Genomic DNA, 24,035 nt, shown 5'->3' with positions numbered 1-24,035 from the left:
GGAGTGTCTGGGAGCGACGTGGAGAAGAGAGGCTGTAACCACAGGACCTGGGAGATCACTGGGGAGGCTTCATCCAGCAGTGGGGAGACACGGGCTGGAGAGGATGGGATGAGGGAATGTGTGGGAGCGACGTGGAGAAGAGAGGCTGTAACCGCAGGACCTGGGAGATCACTGGGGAGGCTTCATCCAGCATTGGGGAGACACGGGCTGGGGAGGATGGGATGAGGGAATGTGTGGGAGCGACGTGGAGAAGAGAGGCTGTAACCGCAGAACCTGGGGGATCACTGGGGAGGCTTCATCCAGCAGTGGGGAGACACGGGCTGGAGAGGATGGGATGAGGGAATGTGTGGGAGCGACGTGGAGAAGAGAGGCTGTAACCGCAGGACCTGGGAGATCACTGGGGAGGCTTCATCCAGCATTGGGGAGACACGGGCTGGGGAGGATGGGATGAGGGAATGTGTGGGAGCGACGTGGAGAAGAGAGGCTGTAACCGCAGAACCTGGGGGATCACTGGGGAGGCTTCATCCAGCAGTGGGGAGACACGGGCTGGAGAGGATGGGATGAGGGAATGTGTGGGAGCGACGTGGAGAAGAGAGGCTGTAACCGCAGAACCTGGGGGATCACTGGGGAGGCTTCATCCAGCAGTGGGGAGACACGGGCTGGGGAGGATGGGATGAGGGAATGTGTGGGAGCGACGTGGAGAAGAGAGGCTGTAACCGCAGGACCTGGGAGATCACAGGGGAGACTTCATCCAGCAGTGGGGAGGCACGGGCTGGTGATGGATGATGCTATATATATATATATATATATATATACACATATACATATATATATAGTCTTACTTTGACACACAGAGCATCCTCTGTACAGTAGCACAAGAGAAACATTGTAGCATTGTGTCTTCTGTGCTTGTAATTGCCTACACCCCCCAGTAGATGGCCCTGCTCACTGCTCAGCTACGCCCCGGAGATCACACTGGTGGATATAACCTTCTGTGGCTTTCCCTATATCCGCCGATCGCACCGTGTGTGGCCATCATTTCCCATTGATATCAGTGGGGGATCTCTGCCGAAGGCGGCCCAACCAGCTGCTTCAGCGGATATAGAGTAAGGCCTTTGGTGTGACCAATATGAACTTTGAGCCTCTTCCAAAGACCCTTTCACCTTCCGCGGGCCACGTTCTTATCTTAGCCACGTGGGCGGTTCTGAGAACATGACGCCGGTTCTGTGGGTCGCGTTTAAGACATAAGTCTTGTACTTACACAGTGCTGGTCTGGGAGGGACCGGTCAGACCCTGCTCAGCCCTCACCAAACGTTGGTAAGCGATTCCTAGAGGTGAAAAAAGCACAGGCACTTTCTGAGTTAAGTGACCGCGGGACACCGGTTTTAACCTCTTCCCCCTCCCCTGGTGCGCATGTCCATCTGCCATATGTCTGCTCGTATCTTCTGAGGACTTTGACAAACACCGTTACAAACATTTTTCATGGCTGAACACTGGACCCCAAACTGGACACCCCATTGTCTGAACCGGAACGCACTGGCCCTCCATATAATATTCCTGGTTCTGGAGAAGATTTCAGTTAAAAATAAATGGGGGCAAAGATATTGTTTAGCACGGGGAAGAAGCTTCACAACATATAGTAGAAGGGCGGCAGAGAAGGGCGACAGAGAGAGGGGTGCTGGCGGAGAGAAAGGTGCTTGTGGAGAGAGGGGCGCCAGTGGGAGGGGAGCCTGAGATATGGGTGGCAGAGGAACGGGTAGCAGATAGAGGGGCACCGGCGGAGTAAGGGGTACCGACGGAGAGAGGGCCGGAGGAGGGGGTGTAGGGAGGGGTGCCGGAGAGGGGGCGCTGGCGGAGAGAGGGGCGGCAGAGAGAGGAGCAGCAGACAGGGCCAGAGAAGGGGGTGTAGGGGGGGTGCTGGAGAGGGGGCGCTGGTGGAGAGAGGGGCGGCAGAGAGAGGAGCAGCGGACAGGGCCAGAGGAGGGGGTGCAGGGAGGGGTGCCGGAGAGGGGGCGCTGGCGGAGAGAGGGGCGGCAGAGAGAGGAGCAGCGGACAGGGCCAGAGAAGGGGGTGTAGGGGGGCTGCTGGAGAGGGGGCGCTGGCGGAGACAGGGGCGCTGAGACAGGGCCGGGGGGTCGGTACCTGGTGCTTTCTGCTCCTCGGTGATGAAGCTCAGTATCTTCCAGTATATGTTGCAATATGGAACCGGCCACGTCAGAAAAACGTGGAACGTGTCGAAGGCTTTCGTGAGCAGGTCAGAGTCCGGGGGGATGTATGGAGCCTGCGTGGGGGGAGACACGGTTAGAAGGTGCAATCCCCACCTAGCCGGCAAAAAAAAAATACCTTCTGCAAAGAAGTATTGGTGTACTTAAAGGAGCTAAGCCCCCCCCAAAACAAATGTACCCCTAAGTGGGAAGCAGGGGGTCTCTGGATACCTGGCAACGCTATCATCGCAGTGGCTGGTCACTTACCCGCAGGACAGCGAAATAAAACATCATGGCCAGAGGGGTGAGCAGGTCGTATTCACATCTATCCTGGACCTAGGAGGAGGGGGGGAGTTTAAAAGGTTAAAACTTCCCAGAATCCTTCGTTCCACTTAACCAGCAAGTGCCCACCCCATCCTCCCTAATAATAAGCCCTGCCCCGAAGAGCTTACAATCTAATTGTACAGACGCACAAAGTCGCTGAGATTCGCTCAAAGTTTTAAAAACAAAAAGTTTACAAATTCAGCCAAACCTTCCCCTAAAACCCCTTACCCTAAAACCCCTTATCCTAAAACCCCTTACCCTAACCCCCGAGGTCAGGGCCCGATCGGCCGCAGTTAAAGCTCCCGCCCCTTGCGCCTCGGCCCGGCGGGTAATGAGTGTCACTTGTCGTGATATGTGATATCCGTGGCGTGTGTCCTGAGTTTAGGCTTTGGGAACAGTATCTTCCTGCGATCCCCCCTATGTCCCCCGACCCTATTGTTCCTGACCCGAGCCTGATCTCCGGAAACTCGCCCCCCCCCCCGTTCTCCTCCGCTGCGATTCAAACTGCAGGTGGCACTGGGCCCCTTATTCCTGCGGGTTCTCACCAAACTCACCGGGAAACCCAGCACCGGACACGCGTGTGCGTGTGTGTCACTGCCTCTGCCCCCCGGCAAGTGACCAGCACGTGTGTGACATTGCTGCAAGCACTGACCGGGGGAGAGACAAACGCTGAACTTTGAAGTGGGACTCCCCAAGTCCCTTTTCCTCCCCGTTCTTAAAATAACCAGCAGGTGGCACAATCAGCCCCAGCTTCAGCACAGGTGGCTCAATCAGCCCCAGCTTCAGCACAGGTGGCTCAATCAGACCCTGCTTCAGCACAGGTGGCTCAATCAGACCCTGCTTCAGCACAGGTGGCTCAATCAGACCCTGCTTCAGCACAGGTGGCTTAGTCTCTGCTTCAGTACAGGTAGCTCAATCTGTCCCTGCTTCAGCACAAGTGGCTCAATTAGAGGCTCAGAATGACCCTTCATTGAGCCACCTGTGTTGAAGCTGGGATATCCTGAAAACCTGACCTGTTGGGGGGGTTGAAGATGAGTTGAGCCCCCTGCCATACAGTATATGTATAATGCCTGTTCTTATCTTTGTTCTTGTTCACATCCCTGTGTTTGAAACGGTCTGCGTGGGAGAGCGTGGGTGCGTGTGGCAGCGTGGGAGAGCGTGGGTGCGCGTAGAATGGAAGATTCGGCGCACTAAATGACGCCACACTGTGCATAACATTTGTATCTACGGCAAAAGCAAAAAGCGTGAAAAGGAGACGTGTTTTGTTTCTGTTCTTCTCCCGCTGTCAAAACCGACGCAATTTTGGTGGGAAAACAGCAGATTTATTCAAAAGAAATAAAAATAAAACCTTTGCTCTGGGCGGGGTGGGGGAGGGGGTCCCATGAAAGTGTGGGGGGGTCAAATCATTTCCGGAAAGGGACAATCATCCGTGGCCGTTCAGGGTTTAGGGTTAAGGTTACAAGTTCAGGTAAATGTTAGGGTTTTTAGGGTTAGGGGATAAGATTAGGGTTAGGAGATAAGATTAGGGTTAGGAGATAAGATTAGGGTTAGGGGATAAGATTAGGGTTAGGAGATAAGATTAGGGTTAGGAGATAAGATTAGGGTTAGGAGATAAGATTAGGGTTAGGGGATAAGATTAGGGTTAGGAGATAAGATTAGGGTTAGGAGATAAGATTAGGGTTAGGGGATAAGATTAGGGTTAGGAGATAAGATTAGGGTTAGGGGATAAGATTAGGGTTAGGAGATAAGATTAGGGTTAGGAGATAAGATTAGGGTTAGGAGATAAGATTAGGGTTAGGGGATAAGATTAGGGTTAGGGGATAAGATTAGGGTTAGGGGATAAGATTAGGGTTAGGAGATAAGATTAGGGTTAGGAGATAAGATTAGGGTTAGGGGATAAGATTAGGGTTAGGAGATAAGATTAGGGTTAGGGGATAAGATTAGGGTTAGGAGATAAGATTAGGGTTAGGGGATAAGATTAGGGGATAAGATTAGGGTTAGGGGATAAAATTAGGGTTAGGAGATAAGATTAGGGTTAGGGGATAAGATTATGGTTATTGGGTATAAGATTAGGGTTAGGGGATAAGATTAGGGGATAAGATTAGGGTTAGGAGATAAGATTAGGGTTAGGAGATAAGATTAGGGTTAGGGGATAAGATTAGGGTTAGGAGATAAGATTAGGGTTAGGGGATAAGATTAGGGTTAGGGGATAAGGTTAGGGGATAAGATTAGGGTTAGGAGATAAGATTAGGGTTAGGGGATAAGATTAGGGTTAGGGGATAAGATTAGGGTTAGGAGATAAGATTAGGGTTAGGAGATAAGATTAGGGTTAAGGGATAAGATTAGGATTAGGGTATAAGATTAGGGTTAGGGTATAAAATTAGGGTTAGGGGATAAGATTATGGTTATTGGGTATAAAATTAGGATTAGGGGATAACATTAGGGTTAGGGTATAAGATTATGGTTATTGGGTATAAGATTAGGGTTAGGGGATAAGGTTATGGTTATTGGGTTTAAGATTAGGGTTAGGGGATAAGATTAGGGTTAGGGGATAAAATTTGGGTTAGGGGATAAGATTAGGGTTAAGAGATAAGATTAGGGTTTTTAGGGTTAGGGTCGGAGGTTAAGATTAGGGTTTTTAGGGTCAGAGGTTAAGATTAGGATTACAGATGTACCAGATTTACTGTCCCCAGGGTGGCAGTCAAACCACTAAATGACCGCAGGGACAGCGTGTGCCGCTATTGCGCTGCGTCCATGCTGTCCGATCAGACCCCCTGCAGCGTTAATGCAACTGTCCTGGCGGTAAAAAGGCCGCGCCTAATTGTCCTAGACGCATCATTTCTTGTACAGAAATGGGCACATAGCGTCAGGTTTGTTTGACCCTGTGTAAATAAGGGGTTAAATTGCTAGCCTCTGAAGTGGGAGGCCTGCATCAAAGGAGTTAAAGCCCCTTGCTCCTACCTCTCTGCGCTGTATCCGCAGACCCCCCCGTGCGTTTCGCTCACAAAGCCCCTCGCTCCTACCTCTCTGCGCTGTATCCGCAGACCCCCCGTGCGTTTCGCTCACAAAGCCCCTCGCTCCTACCTCTCTGCGCTGTATCCGCAGACCCCCCCCCGTGCGTTTTGCTCACAAAGCCCCTCGCTCCTACCTCTCTGCGCTGTATCCGCAGACCTCCCCGTGCGTTTCGCTCACAAAGCCCCTCGCTCCTACCTCTCTGCGCTGTATCCGCAGACCCCCCGTGCGTTTCGCTCACAAAGCCCCTCGCTCCTACCTCTCTGCGCTGTATCCGCAGACCCCCCGTGCGTTTCGCTCACAAAGCCCCTCGCTCCTACCTCTCTGCGCTGTATCCGCAGACCCCCCGTGCGTTTCGCTCACAAAGCCCCTCGCTCCTACCTCTCTGCGCTGTATCCGCAGACCCCCCCGTGCGTTTCGCTCACAAAGCCCCTCGCTCCTACCTCTCTGCGCTGTATCCGCAGACCCCCCCGTGCGTTTCGCTCACAAAGCCCCTCGCTCCTACCTCTCTGCGCTGTATCCGCAGACCCCCCCGTGCGTTTCGCTCACAAAGCCCCTCGCTCCTACCTCTCTGCGCTGTATCCGCAGACCCCCCGTGCGTTTCGCTCACAAAGCCCCTCGCTCCTACCTCTCTGCGCTGTATCCGCAGACCCCCCCGTGCGTTTCGCTCACAAAGCCCCTCGCTCCTACCTCTCTGCGCTGTATCCGCAGACCCCCCGTGCGTTTCGCTCACAAAGCCCCTCGCTCCTACCTCTCTGCGCTGTATCCGCAGACCCCCCCGTGCGTTTCGCTCACAAAGCCCCTCGCTCCTACCTCTCTGCGCTGTATCCGCAGACCCCCCCGTGCGTTTCGCTCACAAAGCCCCTCGCTCCTACCTCTCTGCGCTGTATCCGCAGACCCCCCCGTGCGTTTCGCTCACAAAGCCCCTCGCTCCTACCTCTCTGCGCTGTATCCGCAGACCCCCCGTGCGTTTCGCTCACAAAGCCCCTCGCTCCTACCTCTCTGCGCTGTATCCGCAGACCCCCCCGTGCGTTTCGCTCACAAAGCCCCTCGCTCCTACCTCTCTGCGCTGTATCCGCAGACCCCCCGTGCGTTTCGCTCACAAAGCCCCTCGCTCCTACCTCTCTGGTCCTGTCCAGAATTTTTTCGGTCAGGATGATGTAATTGGCGGCGTCGCGGTTCACCAGCTCCTCCAGACTCCAGTAGTTGAGGCACAGTCCGGCTTAGAGGGGGTCAGAGAGAAGAAGCGGTCAGCGCGTGTTCATTTCACTAACACACACGTACACACGCACGGCGCTACATACAATGCTGCACACGGATTTGTGCACACCCGCGCAGATATACTGTATATAGATCGGCACAAGTTTACATACGGTTACATGCCGCCGATATTTGCTTTGGGCGCAACGCCCCAGCAGACGCCGGCAAAAGCCAAGATCCCTTGTGCGACTTCCCTAACCAGATTAAAGAGCAAGCTCTTGGGTCTTCTATGAAACTTTGATTATTGCGCCGTTTTTAAAATCGCGGGGATTTTCCGTTTTTGGTTTAGGGTTTGCAAACACTGGAATAAGATGCGTGAGACCGCGCCGGTCTCGGACGAACCCCGAGCAAGTGACTTCATCCACTTCTTGCCTCGTTAGAGTGCAAGCTCTTTGGGGCAGGTGGTAAGTATTAGGACATACTGCTGGATTCCTTATGGTCAGGGTTGAGTCAATGCGTGATTAGATCACTTATACACAAGGGCAACTAGATTGTAAGCTCTCCGGGGCAGGGATTTCCTTTCCTATTGGCCGACTGCGTTTGTTGCATTTATTGTATTATAATTCTTTTGTAAAGCGTTGTAAAGCGCTGAGTATACTGTGGGCACTATATAAAGATATACAACAATACACACATACATACAGACATACATACATACAGACATACAGACATACAGACATACAGACATACAGACAGACATACAGACAGACATACATACATACAGACATACAGACATACAGACATACATACAGACATACAGACATACAGACATACAGACATACAGACATACAGACATACAGACATACATACAGATAGGCCGACATACATACAGACATACAGACATACATACAGACATACAGACATACAGACATACATACAGACAGACATACAGACATACAGACATACAGACATACAGACATACAGACATACAGACATACAGACATACAGACATACATACATACAGACATACATACATACATACATACAGACATACATACATACAATGAATCTCACCCCCTTTACTGAAAGGTGCCCCCACCCACCCCTCCTGCGCATCTACAATGCACCGCCGTTCCCGCTGGCAGAGAAGGGGTTACCGGGCGCTTCCTGGCCACGCAGGACGCACGGCGCACACGGGTAACAGACGGGTTAATACTAACAGCTTCGGATTTTGGCAGAACAGAAAACACTTCCTATCGCACGACACAAATAGCGAGAGACAAAACCCTATTCTAATTTCACTTCCTTCCTGCGAAAACCCAAAATTGTAGACAAAGAAAAATACATTTGCAAAAGCCGCTCGTTTCCCCTCGACCCATCTTCCTGGTGCACTGCAGGAGTGTGGTTACCCTTCTGAGCGACATCCAGGTACATAGCGCTTTATAATACACGTGACACAATAATATAAACACAATGGGACGAAGCGCTTTCCACATAAAACAGGAGGAAAAAGGAGTCCCTGCCCCGAAGAGCTTACAATCTATGTGAAGTGAACGGCGCCGTACGTTAGCTGCAAGTAGCATGGCGTTAAGCCTGGCTTACCCAATGGCGCCGTTACTCCCGGGCAGACGCTAAGTCTTTCATTCAAGTATAAATAGAGAAGACGGGAGCGGTAAATAATAATAAGTTAAAATCAGACGTAACAGGTCTTACACTTATCCTGCCCCTGTAACAGACCTGTCTCGGGGTCCGGTGGGAGTAACGCCACCATTATCTCTGACCTAACTAACGCAGCGTTAAATCCCTGCGGTAACTGTACCGGCGCTTCGGGGGTCGGCGCTGTTACAGGGAACGCCTCTTCTGCATATAATTAGCACTAACAGTCATCATAGTTACGCACGGGCTCGTTACGGCTGAAATCAGCCCGAACACATCGTTACTGAATATTGAAGATCCCTGTTGGCACTTAACGAGATGTCAGCTTAACATACCGCATTATTAAGTGAACAGCGCACGTCCGAGGATGCAACCGTTAGAGGCATTCGGAAATCGCGTTTCAAATTGCGCCTCTGTAACAACATTCCTCCAACTGCGCTTTCAGCGTGAAAAAGTCGGGGTTTTATCATTTTTTTGTGGGGCACAGAAATGGCCGGCGCTGGGAGTACAGACGTAAAGGGTATGTGTAACTAAAAGAAGGCTTCTGCGTGCGTCAATACAGTGCGTCAAAAACCGCCGCCAAGTTCAACTTATCCCGGAAAAGTCTATTAATAGCGTTCGCGATGTTTGAACTTGCGATGCATCAGCCCGGAAATTGTATACTGCAGGTAACAAAAAATGGATTCATTTCACGGTCTGGCTATTATAAATAATATTCCACTAATAATTCAGATTTACCAACTAGTTATACGCACACAAAAACGGCACCTCATTCTGTTTGTAATGTAGATTGTATCAATCAGGGATTCAACATGGCGGCATGCGTCAAACTTCATGTTAGAGAAGGCACTACGCGTCACACGTATGAAGTCTCCGTAGATGCGGCGCACATTTTGCGAAGGTTTGCGCCGCTTTATAGCACTAGCGTTGACGCGCACGTATCTTTTAAAGGAGCGGTCCAGCCTAACTGGCCACCATTTTCTTTTTACGGGGTTGGTTTCCGAGATACTTACTGGTATTACTTCCTGGTCTTAAAAGGAGGATTTTGATTGGCCGTCCAATTGGAAGCCTCAACAGATGATGTTGCAGCTCCCTATTGGCCTGAGATTTGGTGGCCATTTTGTCCTCCCAGAGGAAAAGATTTAACTTCATCGGTCGGCAACCAGGGCGGGTCTCAGAGCTGAAAACAATGGCCTTTCGCTTAGGGGTCGGCCCTCTCTCCCACCCTGTACATGAAATGGGGGACGGGGGTGGGAGGGGTCCAAAATTAAACAAGTAGGAGGAACGGCTTCATTAATATGTAACCGTGGCCTTTTCGAGGGGCTGTCTGATTTACAGGGTTTGCAGCTGGAAGACAGAGAGCGAGAGGGAGACTTTTTCTTGAGGGAAACCCCCAGTTTTCTTCTTGAAAAAGGAAAAGGTTTGTAGATGATAAAAAAAAACAAAAATACAAAATCAGTGGTACTGCCACCAATGCCGCCACGTGGACGTCGCTGCCCGACACCCGTGCCAAAAAGTGGGCGATACGACAGCTCCCCTCTGCCTTTTCACTGAGCTAGACACAAGCGGAACCCGGGGGGGAAGGGGGTTTATTCAACTGCAATAGTGCCGAGCGGGGCGCATGGACTTCAAAAAGAGTTTCTGCCCGATAGTGTCCCGATCGGCACTGCGGCAGCTTTATAAATACATCTCCCCCCCCGTGAGCCGAGGTATCTCAAAAATGTAGACAGGAAGGATGAGGTTCGATAGGTGCGTCTTCTTAGAATTAAACCGTGGGTGCGTGATCCGCTGCACCGGTGCCGTCCGTCTCTAACTCCCCCGCGGCTCTCTAACTCCCCCGCGCCTCTCTAACTCCCCCGCGGCTCTCTAACTCCCCCCACCCCCATCCCTCTTAACCACACTCTCCGTCCCCCCCAATCCACACTGAAACCCCTTGTTTTAAAGTTAGTGGTTAAACCCAAGGAGCGGAGAGACAGGGGTTGGTCTCCTCTGGCTGCTCTCTTCTGTGTGATGTCACAGTGTGATGTCACTGTGTGATGTCACACTGTGAAATCCATTTTTTACATGGAACCCTAATAAGCAAATGCTCTGCTGTTCACGCAGCTTTTAAGCACAGCATGGGGATTGGATGCAAAGCCAGGCAAACCACATCCCATGCTGTGCTTAAAAGCTGTGTGAACAGCAGAGCATTTGCTTACATGGGTTCCATGTAAATGGATTTCAGGCAAAAGGTGACACATTGTGTGCTCATTTGCATGTCATTTCCCAGAATCCCTTGCTGCAGTGGGAGCACTGTATGCTAGGTGATAATCGGGAAAGACGGGGTAGCAGACCTGTCTAAGACATGTGAATGTGCTCACAAGTGATACTCTTTATTGGCTATATGCTAACGGTGGAGGGTTTCTGTCACCTTTATCACCCACCACAACGTCAAATGTGTATATATATATAAAAATGTATATTAATACACACACAGTAAAGCCAAGGGTCAAATGGTACATTGTCCCTTTGCTATGTTTCTGCAGGAGACTCACCTGTCCAGGTAGATGAGGAGTGCGCGGTCCTGTTCAGGCCATGCAGACATCTCTCCAAAGCGTGCTGAATCCTGTCCTCTGTGCAGGATGTGTTCTGCATCTTAAGGCATGTCCTGCGGCACAGGGGGACAGTCTGTCAGAGACACTGAGAGAACCCGACTTTGTAACATCACCCTGACATCATGTCCTGCGGCACAGGGGGACAGTCTGTCAGAGACACTGAGAGAACCCGACTTTGTAACATTACTCTGACATCATCACCCTGACATCATGTCCTGGGGCACAGGGGGACAGTCTGTCAGAGACACTGAGAGAACCCAACTTTGTAACATTACTCTGACATCATCACCCTGACATCATGTCCTGGGGCACAGGGGGACAGTCTGTCAGAGACACTGAGAGAACCCGACTTTGTAACATTACTCTGACACCATCACCCTGACATCATGTCCTGCGGCACAGGGGGACAGTCTGTCAGAGACACTGAGATAACCCAACTTTGTAACATTACTCTGACATCATCACCCTGACATCATGTCCTGGGGCACAGGGGGACAGTCTGTCAGAGACACTGAGATAACCCAACTTTGTAACATTACTCTGACACCATCACCCTGACATCATGTCCTGCGGCACAGGGGGACAGTCTGTCAGAGACACTGAGAGAACCCAACTTTGTAACATTACTCTGACATCATCACCCTGACATCATGTCTTGGGGCACAGGGGGACAGTCTGTCAGAGACACTGAGAGAACCCGACTTTGTAACATTACTCTGACACCATCACCCTGACATCATGTCTTGGGGCACAGGGGGACAGTCTGTCAGAGACACTGAGAGAACCCGACTTTGTAACATTACTCTGACACCATCACCCTGACATCATGTCCTGGGGCACAGGGGGACAGTCTGTCAGAGACACTGAGAGAACCCAACTTTGTAACATTACTCTGACATCATCACCCTGACATCATGTCCTGGGGCACAGGGGGACAGTCTGTCAGAGACACTGAGATAACCCAACTTTGTAACATTACTCTGACATCATCACCCTGACATCATGTCTTGGGGCACAGGGGGACAGTCTGTCAGAGACACTGAGAGAACCCAACTTTGTAACATTACTCTGACATCATCACCCTGACATCATGTCTTGGGGCACAGGGGGACAGTCTGTCAGAGACACTGAGAGAACCCAACTTTGTAACATTACTCTGACATCATCACCCTGACATCATGTCTTGGGGCACAGGGGGACAGTCTGTCAGAGACACTGAGAGAACCCAACTTTGTAACATTACTCTGACATCATCACCCTGACATCATGTCCTGCGGCACAGGGGGACAGTCTGTCAGAGACACTGAGAGAACCCGACTTTGTAACATTACTCTGACATCATCACCCTGACATCATGTCCTGGGGCACAGGGGGGCAGTCTGTCAGAGACACTGAGATAACCCAACTTTGTAACATTACTCTGACACCATCACCCTGACATCATGTCCTGGGCCACAGGGGGACAGTCTGTCAGAGACACTGAGAGAACCCGACTTTGTAACATTACTCTGACATCATCACCCTGACATCATGTCCTGGGGCACAGGGGGACAGTCTGTCAGAGACACTGAGAGAACCCAACTTTGTAACATTACTCTGACACCATCACCCTGACATCATGTCCTGGGGCACAGGGGGACAGTCTGTCAGAGACACCGAGAGAACCCAACTTTGTAACATTACTCTGACATCATCACCCTGACATCATGTCCTGGGGCACAGGGGGACAGTCTGTCAGAGACACTGAGAGAACCCGACTTTGTAACATTACTCTGACACCATCACCCTGACATCATGTCTTGGGGTACAGGGGGACAGTCTGTCAGAGACACTGAGAGAACCCGAGTTTGTAACATTACTCTGACATCATCACCCTGACATCATGTCCTGGGGCACAGGGGGACAGTCTGTCAGAGACACTGAGAGAACCCGACTTTGTAACATTACTCTGACACCATCACCCTGACATCATGTCCTGGGGCACAGGGGGACAGTCTGTCAGAGACACTGAGAGAACCCGACTTTGTAACATTACTCTGACATCATCACCCTGACATCATGTCCTGGGGCACAGGGGGACAGTCTGTCAGAGACACTGAGAGAACCCGACTTTGTAACATTACTCTGACACCATCACCCTGACATCATGTCCTGGGGCACAGGGGGACAGTCTGTCAGAGACACTGAGAGAACCCGACTTTGTAACATTACTCTGACATCATCACCCTGACATCATGTCCTGGGGCACAGGGGGGCAGTCTGTCAGAGACACGGAGAGAACCCGACTTTGTAACATTACTCTGACATCATCACCCTGACATCATGTCCTGGGGCACAGGGGGACAGTCTGTCAGAGACACTGAGAGAACCCGACTTTGTAACATTACTCTGACACCATCACCCTGACATCATGTCCTGGGGCACAGGGGGACAGTCTGTCAGAGACACTGAGAGAACCCAACTTTGTAACATTACTCTGACATCATCACCCTGACATCATGTCCTGGGGCACAGGGGGACAGTCTGTCAGAGACACTGAGAGAACCCAACTTTGTAACATTACTCTGACATCATCACCCTGACATCATGTCTTGGGGCACAGGGGGACAGTCTGTCAGAGACACTGAGAGAACCCAACTTTGTAACATTACTCTGACATCATCACCCTGACATCATGTCCTGCGGCACAGGGGGACAGTCTGTCAGAGACACTGAGAGAACCCAACTTTGTAACATTACTCTGACATCATCACCCTGACATCATGTCTTGGGGCACAGGGGGGCAGTCTGTCAGAGACACTGAGAGAACCCGACTTTGTAACATTACTCTGACATCATCACCCTGACATCATGTCCTGGGGCACAGGGGGACAGTCTGTCAGAGACACTGAGAGAACCCGACTTTGTAACATTACTCTGACACCATCACCCTGACATCATGTCTTGGGGCACAGGGGGACAGTCTGTCAGAGACACTGAGAGAACCCGACTTTGTAACATTACTCTGACACCATCACCCTGACATCATGTCCTGGGGCACAGGGGGACAGTCTGTCAGAGACACTGAGAGAACCCGACTTTGTAACATTACTCTGACACCATCACCCTGACATCATGTCCTGGGGCACAGGGGGACAGTCTGTCAGAGACACTGAGAGAACCCAACTTTGTAACATTACTCTGACATCATCACCCTGACATCATGTCCTGCGGCACAGGGGGACAGTCTGTCAGAGACACTGAGAGAACCCAACTTTGTAACATTACTCTGACATCATCACCCTGACATCATGTCCTGCGGCACAGGGGGACAGTCTGTCAGAGACACTGAGAGAACCCGACTTTGTAACATTACTCTGACATCATCACCCTGACATCATGTCTTGGGGCACAGGGGGACAGTCTGTCAGAGACACTGAGAGAACCCAACTTTGTAACATTACTCTGACATCATCACCCTGACATCATGTCCTGCGGCACAGGGGGACAGTCTGTCAGAGACACTGAGAGAACCCAACTTTGTAACATTACTCTGACATCATCACCCTGACATCATGTCTTGGGGCACAGGGGGGCAGTCTGTCAGAGACACTGAGAGAACCCGACTTTGTAACATTACTCTGACATCATCACCCTGACATCATGTCTTGGGGCACAGGGGGACAGTCTGTCAGAGACACTGAGAGAACCCGACTTTGTAACATTACTCTGACATCATCACCCTGACATCATGTCTTGGGGCACAGGGGGACAGTCTGTCAGAGACACTGAGAGAACCCGACTTTGTAACATTACTCTGACACCATCACCCTGACATCATGTCCTGGGGCACAGGGGGACAGTCTGTCAGAGACACTGAGAGAACCCAACTTTGTAACATTACTCTGACATCATCACCCTGACATCATGTCCTGGGGCACAGGGGGACAGTCTGTCAGAGACACTGAGATAACCCAACTTTGTAACATTACTCTGACATCATCACCCTGACATCATGTCTTGGGGCACAGGGGGACAGTCTGTCAGAGACACTGAGAGAACCCAACTTTGTAACATTACTCTGACATCATCACCCTGACATCATGTCTTGGGGCACAGGGGGACAGTCTGTCAGAGACACTGAGAGAACCCAACTTTGTAACATTACTCTGACATCATCACCCTGACATCATGTCTTGGGGCACAGGGGGACAGTCTGTCAGAGACACTGAGAGAATCCAACTTTGTAACATTACTCTGACATCATCACCCTGACATCATGTCCTGCGGCACAGGGGGACAGTCTGTCAGAGACACTGAGAGAACCCGACTTTGTAACATTACTCTGACATCATCACCCTGACATCATGTCCTGGGGCACAGGGGGGCAGTCTGTCAGAGACACTGAGAGAACCCGACTTTGTAACATTACTCTGACACCATCACCCTGACATCATGTCCTGGGCCACAGGGGGACAGTCTGTCAGAGACACTGAGAGAACCCGACTTTGTAACATTACTCTGACATCATCACCCTGACATCATGTCCTGGGCCACAGGGGGACAGTCTGTCAGAGACACTGAGAGAACCCGACTTTGTAACATTACTCTGACATCATCACCCTGACATCATGTCCTGGGGCACAGGGGGACAGTCTGTCAGAGACACTGAGAGAACCCAACTTTGTAACATTACTCTGACACCATCACCCTGACATCATGTCCTGGGGCACAGGGGGACAGTCTGTCAGAGACACTGAGAGAACCCAACTTTGTAACATTACTCTGACACCATCACCCTGACATCATGTCTTGGGGCACAGGGGGACAGTCTGTCAGAGACACTGAGAGAACCCGAGTTTGTAACATTACTCTGACATCATCACCCTGACATCATGTCCTGGGGCACAGGGGGACAGTCTGTCAGAGACACTGAGAGAACCCGACTTTGTAACATTACTCTGACACCATCACCCTGACATCATGTCCTGGGGCACAGGGGGACAGTCTGTCAGAGACACTGAGAGAACCCGACTTTGTAACATTACTCTGACATCATCACCCTGACATCATGTCCTGGGGCACAGGGGGACAGTCTGTCAGAGACACTGAGAGAACCCGACTTTGTAACATTACTCTGACACCATCACCCTGACATCATGTCCTGGGGCACAGGGGGACAGTCTGTCAGAGACACTGAGAGAACCCGACTTTGTAACATTACTCTGACATCATCACCCTGACATCATGTCCTGGGGCACAGGGGGGCAGTCTGTCAGAGACACGGAGAGAACCCGACTTTGTAACATTACTCTGACATCATCACCCTGACATCATGTCCTGGGGCACAGGGGGACAGTCTGTCAGAGACACTGAGAGAATCCGACTTTGTAACATTACTCTGACACCATCACCCTGACATCATGTCCTGGGGCACAGGGGGACAGTCTGTCAGAGACACTGAGAGAACCCAACTTTGTAACATTACTCTGACATCATCACCCTGACATCATGTCCTGGGGCACAGGGGGACAGTCTGTCAGAGACACTGAGAGAACCCAACTTTGTAACATTACTCTGACATCATCACCCTGACATCATGTCTTGGGGCACAGGGGGACAGTCTGTCAGAGACACTGAGAGAACCCAACTTTGTAACATTACTCTGACATCATCACCCTGACATCATGTCCTGCGGCACAGGGGGACAGTCTGTCAGAGACACTGAGAGAACCCAACTTTGTAACATTACTCTGACATCATCACCCTGACATCATGTCTTGGGGCACAGGGGGGCAGTCTGTCAGAGACACTGAGAGAACCCGACTTTGTAACATTACTCTGACATCATCACCCTGACATCATGTCCTGGGGCACAGGGGGACAGTCTGTCAGAGACACTGAGAGAACCCGACTTTGTAACATTACTCTGACACCATCACCCTGACATCATGTCTTGGGGCACAGGGGGACAGTCTGTCAGAGACACTGAGAGAACCCGACTTTGTAACATTACTCTGACATCATCACCCTGACATCATGTCTTGGGGCACAGGGGGACAGTCTGTCAGAGACACTGAGAGAACCCAACTTTGTAACATTACTCTGACATCATCACCCTGACATCATGTCCTGCGGCACAGGGGGACAGTCTGTCAGAGACACTGAGAGAACCCAACTTTGTAACATTACTCTGACATCATCACCCTGACATCATGTCTTGGGGCACAGGGGGGCAGTCTGTCAGAGACACTGAGAGAACCCGACTTTGTAACATTACTCTGACATCATCACCCTGACATCATGTCTTGGGGCACAGGGGGACAGTCTGTCAGAGACACTGAGAGAACCCAACTTTGTAACATTACTCTGACATCATCACCCTGACATCATGTCCTGCGGCACAGGGGGACAGTCTGTCAGAGACACTGAGAGAACCCAACTTTGTAACATTACTCTGACATCATCACCCTGACATCATGTCTTGGGGCACAGGGGGGCAGTCTGTCAGAGACACTGAGAGAACCCGACTTTGTAACATTACTCTGACATCATCACCCTGACATCATGTCCTGGGGCACAGGGGGACAGTCTGTCAGAGACACTGAGAGAACCCGACTTTGTAACATTACTCTGACACCATCACCCTGACATCATGTCCTGGGGCACAGGGGGACAGTCTGTCAGAGACACTGAGAGAACCCAACTTTGTAACATTACTCTGACATCATCACCCTGACATCATGTCCTGGGGCACAGGGGGACAGTCTGTCAGAGACACTGAGATAACCCAACTTTGTAACATTACTCTGACACCATCACCCTGACATCATGTCCTGGGGCACAGGGGGACAGTCTGTCAGAGACACTGAGAGTACCCGACTTTGTAACATTACTCTGACACCATCACCCTGACATCATGTCCTGGGGCACAGGGGGACAGTCTGTCAGAGACACTGAGAGAACCCAACTTTGTAACATTACTCTGACACCATCACCCTGACATCATGTCCTGGGGCACAGGGGGACAGTCTGTCAGAGACACTGAGAGAACCCGACTTTGTAACATTACTCTGACACCATCACCCTGACATCATGTCCTGGGGCACAGGGGGACAGTCTGTCAGAGACACTGAGAGAACCCGACTTTGTAACATTACTCTGACACCATCACCCTGACATCATGTCCTGGGGCACAGGGGGACAGTCTGTCAGAGACACTGAGAGAACCCAACTTTGTAACATTACTCTGACACCATCACCCTGACATCATGTCCTGGGGCACAGGGGGACAGTCTGTCAGAGACACTGAGAGAACCCAACTTTGTAACATTACTCTGACATCATCACCCTGACATCATGTCCTGGGGCACAGGGGGACAGTCTGTCAGAGACACTGAGAGAACCCAACTTTGTAACATTACTCTGACACCATCACCCTGACATCATGTCCTGGGCCACAGGGGGACAGTCTGTCAGAGACACATACTGCTCAGAGAACCCGACATTACAGCATTACTCTGACATCATCACATTACAACATTACTCTGACATCATCACATTACTCTGACATCAGCACTCTGACATCCTCACATTACAACATTACTCCGACATCACATCATTACTCTGACATCATGTCCTGGGGGACAGTCTGCTAGAGACACATACTGCTCAGAGAACACTCCATTGTAACTGATGTTTATGATGTGATTACTCTGACATCATCACATCATCACTCTGACATCATCACATTACTCTGACATCATCACATCACAACGCTGCTCCAACATCACAGAATCACAACATTGCTCTATCTCTGACATCATCACATCACAAAATGAATCACAACATTACTCTAACGTCATCACGTCACTCTGACATCATCCCTCTGACATCATATCACAACATTATTCTGACATCATCGCATCATGTTCACATCACCAAATCACAAGAGCTCTGACATCATCACATCACAACATTACTCTGACATCACCATGTTGCTCTGACATCCCCAAATCCCAACATTGCTCTGCCTCTGACATCATCACATCACAAAAGGAATCAAAACATTACTCTGACGTCATCATGTCACTCTGACGTTATCACTCTGACATCACCACAGCACAGAATTACTCGGACACCATATAGTGTGCAGAACATAATACAGATAATTGCATCAAACACCAAAGGAAATATTGAGAGATAGGAGTTCCTGCCCCAAAGAGCTTACGATCTAAGCGGCGTGTTGGAAGAGTTACAGAGGCAGAAGAACATGGAAGCACAAAGTTTGGGAGCATGGGAGTATCTCCGGAAGCAGGGGGTCCCCAGAGCTGAAATGAATGGGGTTCCGCTCCGGAGACCCCCTGCTTGTAGCTAACATTAAAAAACAATTGCAGAAAGCGCGTGTCCCGTGTCACACTGCCAGCCACGGACGGGGGTGTGCAGAAACGCTGACCACAAGATCATTCAGGACAGTGTCCCATGTGCGTGACTCAGTGAGAATGTGTCAGAGGGGGGATTTCTGCTCAACAACATACTGTACTGTACTGTACTGTATATATATATATATATATATATATATATATATATATATATATATATATATATAAAATATATATATATATAAAGCAACTGTAAATATTACTGTATGCTCATTTGCATGACTTAGACAGGTCTGCAACCCTGTCTTTCCCCATTATCGCCCAGCATACAGCGCTTCCACTGCAGCAAGGGATTCTGGGAAATGACATGCAAATGAGCACAAAGATAGGGTGCGCAGCACTCTCCAGATGAAAAAACATATTTATTGAAGCATAGGGCGAGCAACGTAACCTAGAGCCGCATTCTGTACGTTCCGGACCCGCACGGTCCTTTCTCAAGCTCTAGTGCACAGTGCAACAGATCACTATTATATAGGGACAGGACAGCTACGCATGTAATCACAGCCCCGTGTGCCTGTATCCGTGCATAATTACTGCGCATGTGCAGTGCAGAACACAAGCGCACACGTGTCCTATCCGTGAGCCGGCGGGCAGCGTGGGATAAAGCTCGAAATCCTCAGTTATGGAGGTAGTGGGGCGCCATGTCCCATAAACTGCACCCCTGTGACCCCATTAATTTACAAGTAAATAGCGTCCCTAGAAACCAGTCAAATAAGCCATATAGGGCGCCCAAAGGGGGGTCACCTACTGCTAGCCCTGTCCCAGTCAGGTATACGTTCTCTTAGTTTTTATATAGGCTGCTGTATAATAGACAGACAGACAGACAGACAGACAGACAGACAGACAGACAGACAGACAGACAGACAGACAGACAGACAGACAGACAGATAGATAGATAGATAGATAGATAGACAGATAGATAGATAGATAGACAGACAGACAGACAGACAGAGTATATATATATTGTAGATGTTAGCGGTCCTTTCATTTTTCCGCTCTCGCCTCCAGCCGTAGGAAATATAACCTCACTTTACACAATGCTATATATCCCCTTCCCCAGGACAAACACAATAACACACACTCTCCCGGGGGGACACAGCAGGTGACACAGGCCACACACAAGTGGCTTTTAGACTTGTAATTAGGCTTTAATAGGATCCCCCTCTCACACTACGCTTTAATAGGATCACCCTCTCACACTACGCTTTAATAGGATCCCCCTCTCACACTACGCTTTAATAGGATCTCCCTCTCACACTACGCTTTAATAGGATCACCCTCTCACACTACGCTTTAATAGGATCTCCCTCTCACACTACGCTTTAATAGGATCACCCTCTCACACTACGCTTTAATAGGATCTCCCTCTCACATTACGCTTTAATAGGATCACCCTCTCACACTACGCTTTAATAGGATCCCCCTCTCACACTACGCTTTAATAGGATCTCCCTCTCACACTACGCTTTAATAGGATCACCCTCTCACACTACGCTTTAATAGGATCACCCTCTCACACTACGCTTTAATAGGATCACCCTCTCACACTACGCTTTAATAGGATCTCCCTCTCACACTACGCTTTAATAGGATCACCCTCTCACACTACGCTTTAATAGGATCTCCCTCTCACACTACGCTTTAATAGGATCCCCCTCTCACACTACGCTTTAATAGGATCTCCCTCTCACACTACGCTTTAATAGGATCCCCCTCTCACACTACGCTTTAATAGGATCACCCTCTCACACTACGCTTTAATAGGATCCCCCTCTCACACTACGCTTTAATAGGATCACCCTCTCACACTACGCTTTAATAGGATCACCCTCTCACACTACGCTTTAATAGGATCCCCCTCTCACACTACGCTTTAATAGGATCTCCCTCTCACATTACGCTTTAATAGGATCTCCCTCTCACACTACGCTTTAATAGGATCACCCTCTCACACTACGCTTTAATAGGATCACCCTCACACTACGCTTTAATAGGATCTCCCTCTCACATTACGCTTTAATAGGATCTCCCTCTCACACTACGCTTTAATAGGATCCCCCTCACACTACGCTTTAATAGGATCTCCCTCTCACACTACGCTTTAATAGGATCTCCCTCTCACACTACGCTTTAATAGGATCTCCCTCTCACACTACGCTTTAATAGGATCACCCTCTCACACTACGCTTTAATAGGATCCCCCTCTCACACTACGCTTTAATAGGATCACCCTCTTACACTACACTTTAATAGGATCTCCCTCTCACACTACGCTTTAATAGGATCTCCCTCTCACACTACGCTTTAATAGGATCACCCCCTCACACTACGCTTTAATAGGATCTCCCTCTCACACTACGCTTTAATAGGATCACCCTCTCACACTACGCTTTAATAGGATCTCCCTCACACTACGCTTTAATAGGATCTCCCTCACACTACGCTTTAATAGGATCACCCTCTTACACTACGCTTTAATAGGATCACCCTCTCACACTACGCTTTAATAGGATCACCCTCTCACACTACGCTTTAATAGGATCACCCTCTCACACTACGCTTTAATAGGATCACCCTCTCACACTACGCTTTAATAGGATCCCCCTCTCACACTACGCTTTAATAGGATCACCCTCTCACACTACGCTTTAATAGGATCACCCTCTCACACTACGCTTTAATAGGATCACCCTCTCACACTACGCTTTAATAGGATCACCCTCTTACACTACGCTTTAATAGGATCTCCCTCTCACACTAGGCTTTAATAGGATCCCCCTCTCACACTACGCTTTAATAGGATCACCCTCTCACACTACGCTTTAATAGGATCACCCTCTCACACTACGCTTTAATAGGATCACCCTCTCACACTACGCTTTAATAGGATCACCCTCTCACACTACGCTTTAATAGGATCACCCTCTCACACTACGCTTTAATAGGATCACCCTCACACTACGCTTTAATAGGATCACCCTCTCACACTACGCTTTAATAGGATCACCCTCACACTACGCTTTAATAGGATCACCCTCTCACACTACGCTTTAATAGGATCACCCTCTCACACTACGCTTTAATAGGATCACCCTCTCACACTACGCTTTAATATGATCACCCTCTTACACTACGCTTTAATAGGATCACCCTCTCACACTACGCTTTAATAGGATCACCCTCACACTACGCTTTAATAGGATCACCCTCTCACACTACGCTTTAATAGGATCACCCTCTTACACTACGATTTAATAGGATCTCCCTCTCACACTACGCTTTAATAGGATCCCCCTCTCACACTACGCTTTAATAGGATCTCCCTCTCACACTACGCTTTAATAGGATCTCCCTCTCACACTACGCTTTAATAGGATCTCCCTCTCACACTACGCTTTAATAGGATCTCCCTCTCACACTACGCTTTAATAGGATCTCCCTCTCACACTACGCTTTAATAGGATCACCCTCTCACACTACGCTTTAATAGGATCCCCCTCTCACACTACGCTTTAATAGGATCTCCCTCTCACACTAGGCTTTAATAGGATCACCCTCTTACACTACGCTTTAATAGGATCCCCCTCTCACACTACGCTTTAATAGGATCTCCCCCTCACCCTAGGCTTTAATAGGATCACCCTCTCACACTAGGCTTTAATAGAATCACCCTATCACACTACGCTTTAATAGGATCACCCTCTCACACTACGCTTTAATAGGATCACCCTCTTACACTACGCTTTAATAGGATCACCCTCTCACACTACGCTTTAATAGGATCACCCTCTCACACTACGCTTTAATAGGATCACCCTCTTACACTATGCTTTAATAGGATCTCCCTCTCACACTACGCTTTAATAGGATCACCCTCTTACACTACGATTTAATAGGATCACCCTCGTACACTACGCTTTAATAGGATCACCCTCTTACACTAGGTTTAATAGGATCACCCTCTTACACTAGGTTTAATAGGATCACCCTCTCACACTACGCTTTAATAGGATCACCCTCTCACACTACGCTTTAACAGGATCACCCTCTTACACTAGGCTTTAATAGGATCACCCTCTTACACTATGCTTTAATATGATCCCCCTCTCACACTATGCTTTAATAGGATCTCCCTCTCACACTAGGTTTAATAGGATCACCCTCTCACACTACGCTTTAATAGGATCTCCCTCTCACACTACGCTTTAATAGGATCACCCTCTCACACTACGCTTTAATAGGATCTCCCTCTTACACTACGCTTTAATAGGATCACCCTCTCACACTACGTTTTAATAGGATCACCCTCTTGCACTAGGCTTTAATAGGATCACCCTCTCACACTACGCTTTAATAGGATCACCCTCTCACACTACGCTTTCATAGGATCTCCCTCTTACACTACGCTTTAATAGGATCACCCTCTCACACTACGCTTTAATAGGATCACCCTCTCACACTACGCTTTAATAGGATCCCCCTCTCACACTACGCTATAATAGGATCACCCTCTTACACTAGGTTTAATAGGATCACCCTCTCACACTAGGCTTTAATAGGATCACCCTCTTACACTAGGCTTTAATAGGATCACCCTCTCACACTAGGTTTAATAGGATCACCCT

General features: G+C 49.5%; 1 protein-coding gene across 2 annotated transcripts in view; it reads right to left on the bottom strand.

The window, feature by feature from the left end:
- PIK3R5 (phosphoinositide-3-kinase regulatory subunit 5) overlaps positions 1-24,035 on the bottom strand; it is a 65,046-nt gene that overhangs the window by 16,880 nt on the left and 24,131 nt on the right. For both annotated transcript variants that reach the window (XM_075579697.1, XM_075579698.1), the window contains 5 exons: positions 10,931-11,043; positions 6,662-6,762; positions 2,472-2,540; positions 2,143-2,281; positions 1,262-1,328 (listed from right to left, as the gene is read on the bottom strand). In XM_075579697.1, coding sequence (XP_075435812.1) covers positions 1,262-1,328; positions 2,143-2,281; positions 2,472-2,540; positions 6,662-6,762; positions 10,931-11,030 — 476 coding nt within the window. In that variant the 5' untranslated portion in view covers positions 11,031-11,043. The remainder of the gene's footprint in view (positions 1-1,261; positions 1,329-2,142; positions 2,282-2,471; positions 2,541-6,661; positions 6,763-10,930; positions 11,044-24,035) is intronic.

Source organism: Ascaphus truei, chromosome 22, assembly GCF_040206685.1.
Source record: "Ascaphus truei isolate aAscTru1 chromosome 22, aAscTru1.hap1, whole genome shotgun sequence".
NCBI classification, from domain to species: Eukaryota; Metazoa; Chordata; class Amphibia; order Anura; family Ascaphidae; genus Ascaphus; species Ascaphus truei.
Note: the sequence above shows the minus strand (reverse complement) of the source record. Positions and strands in the feature narration are given on the sequence as shown.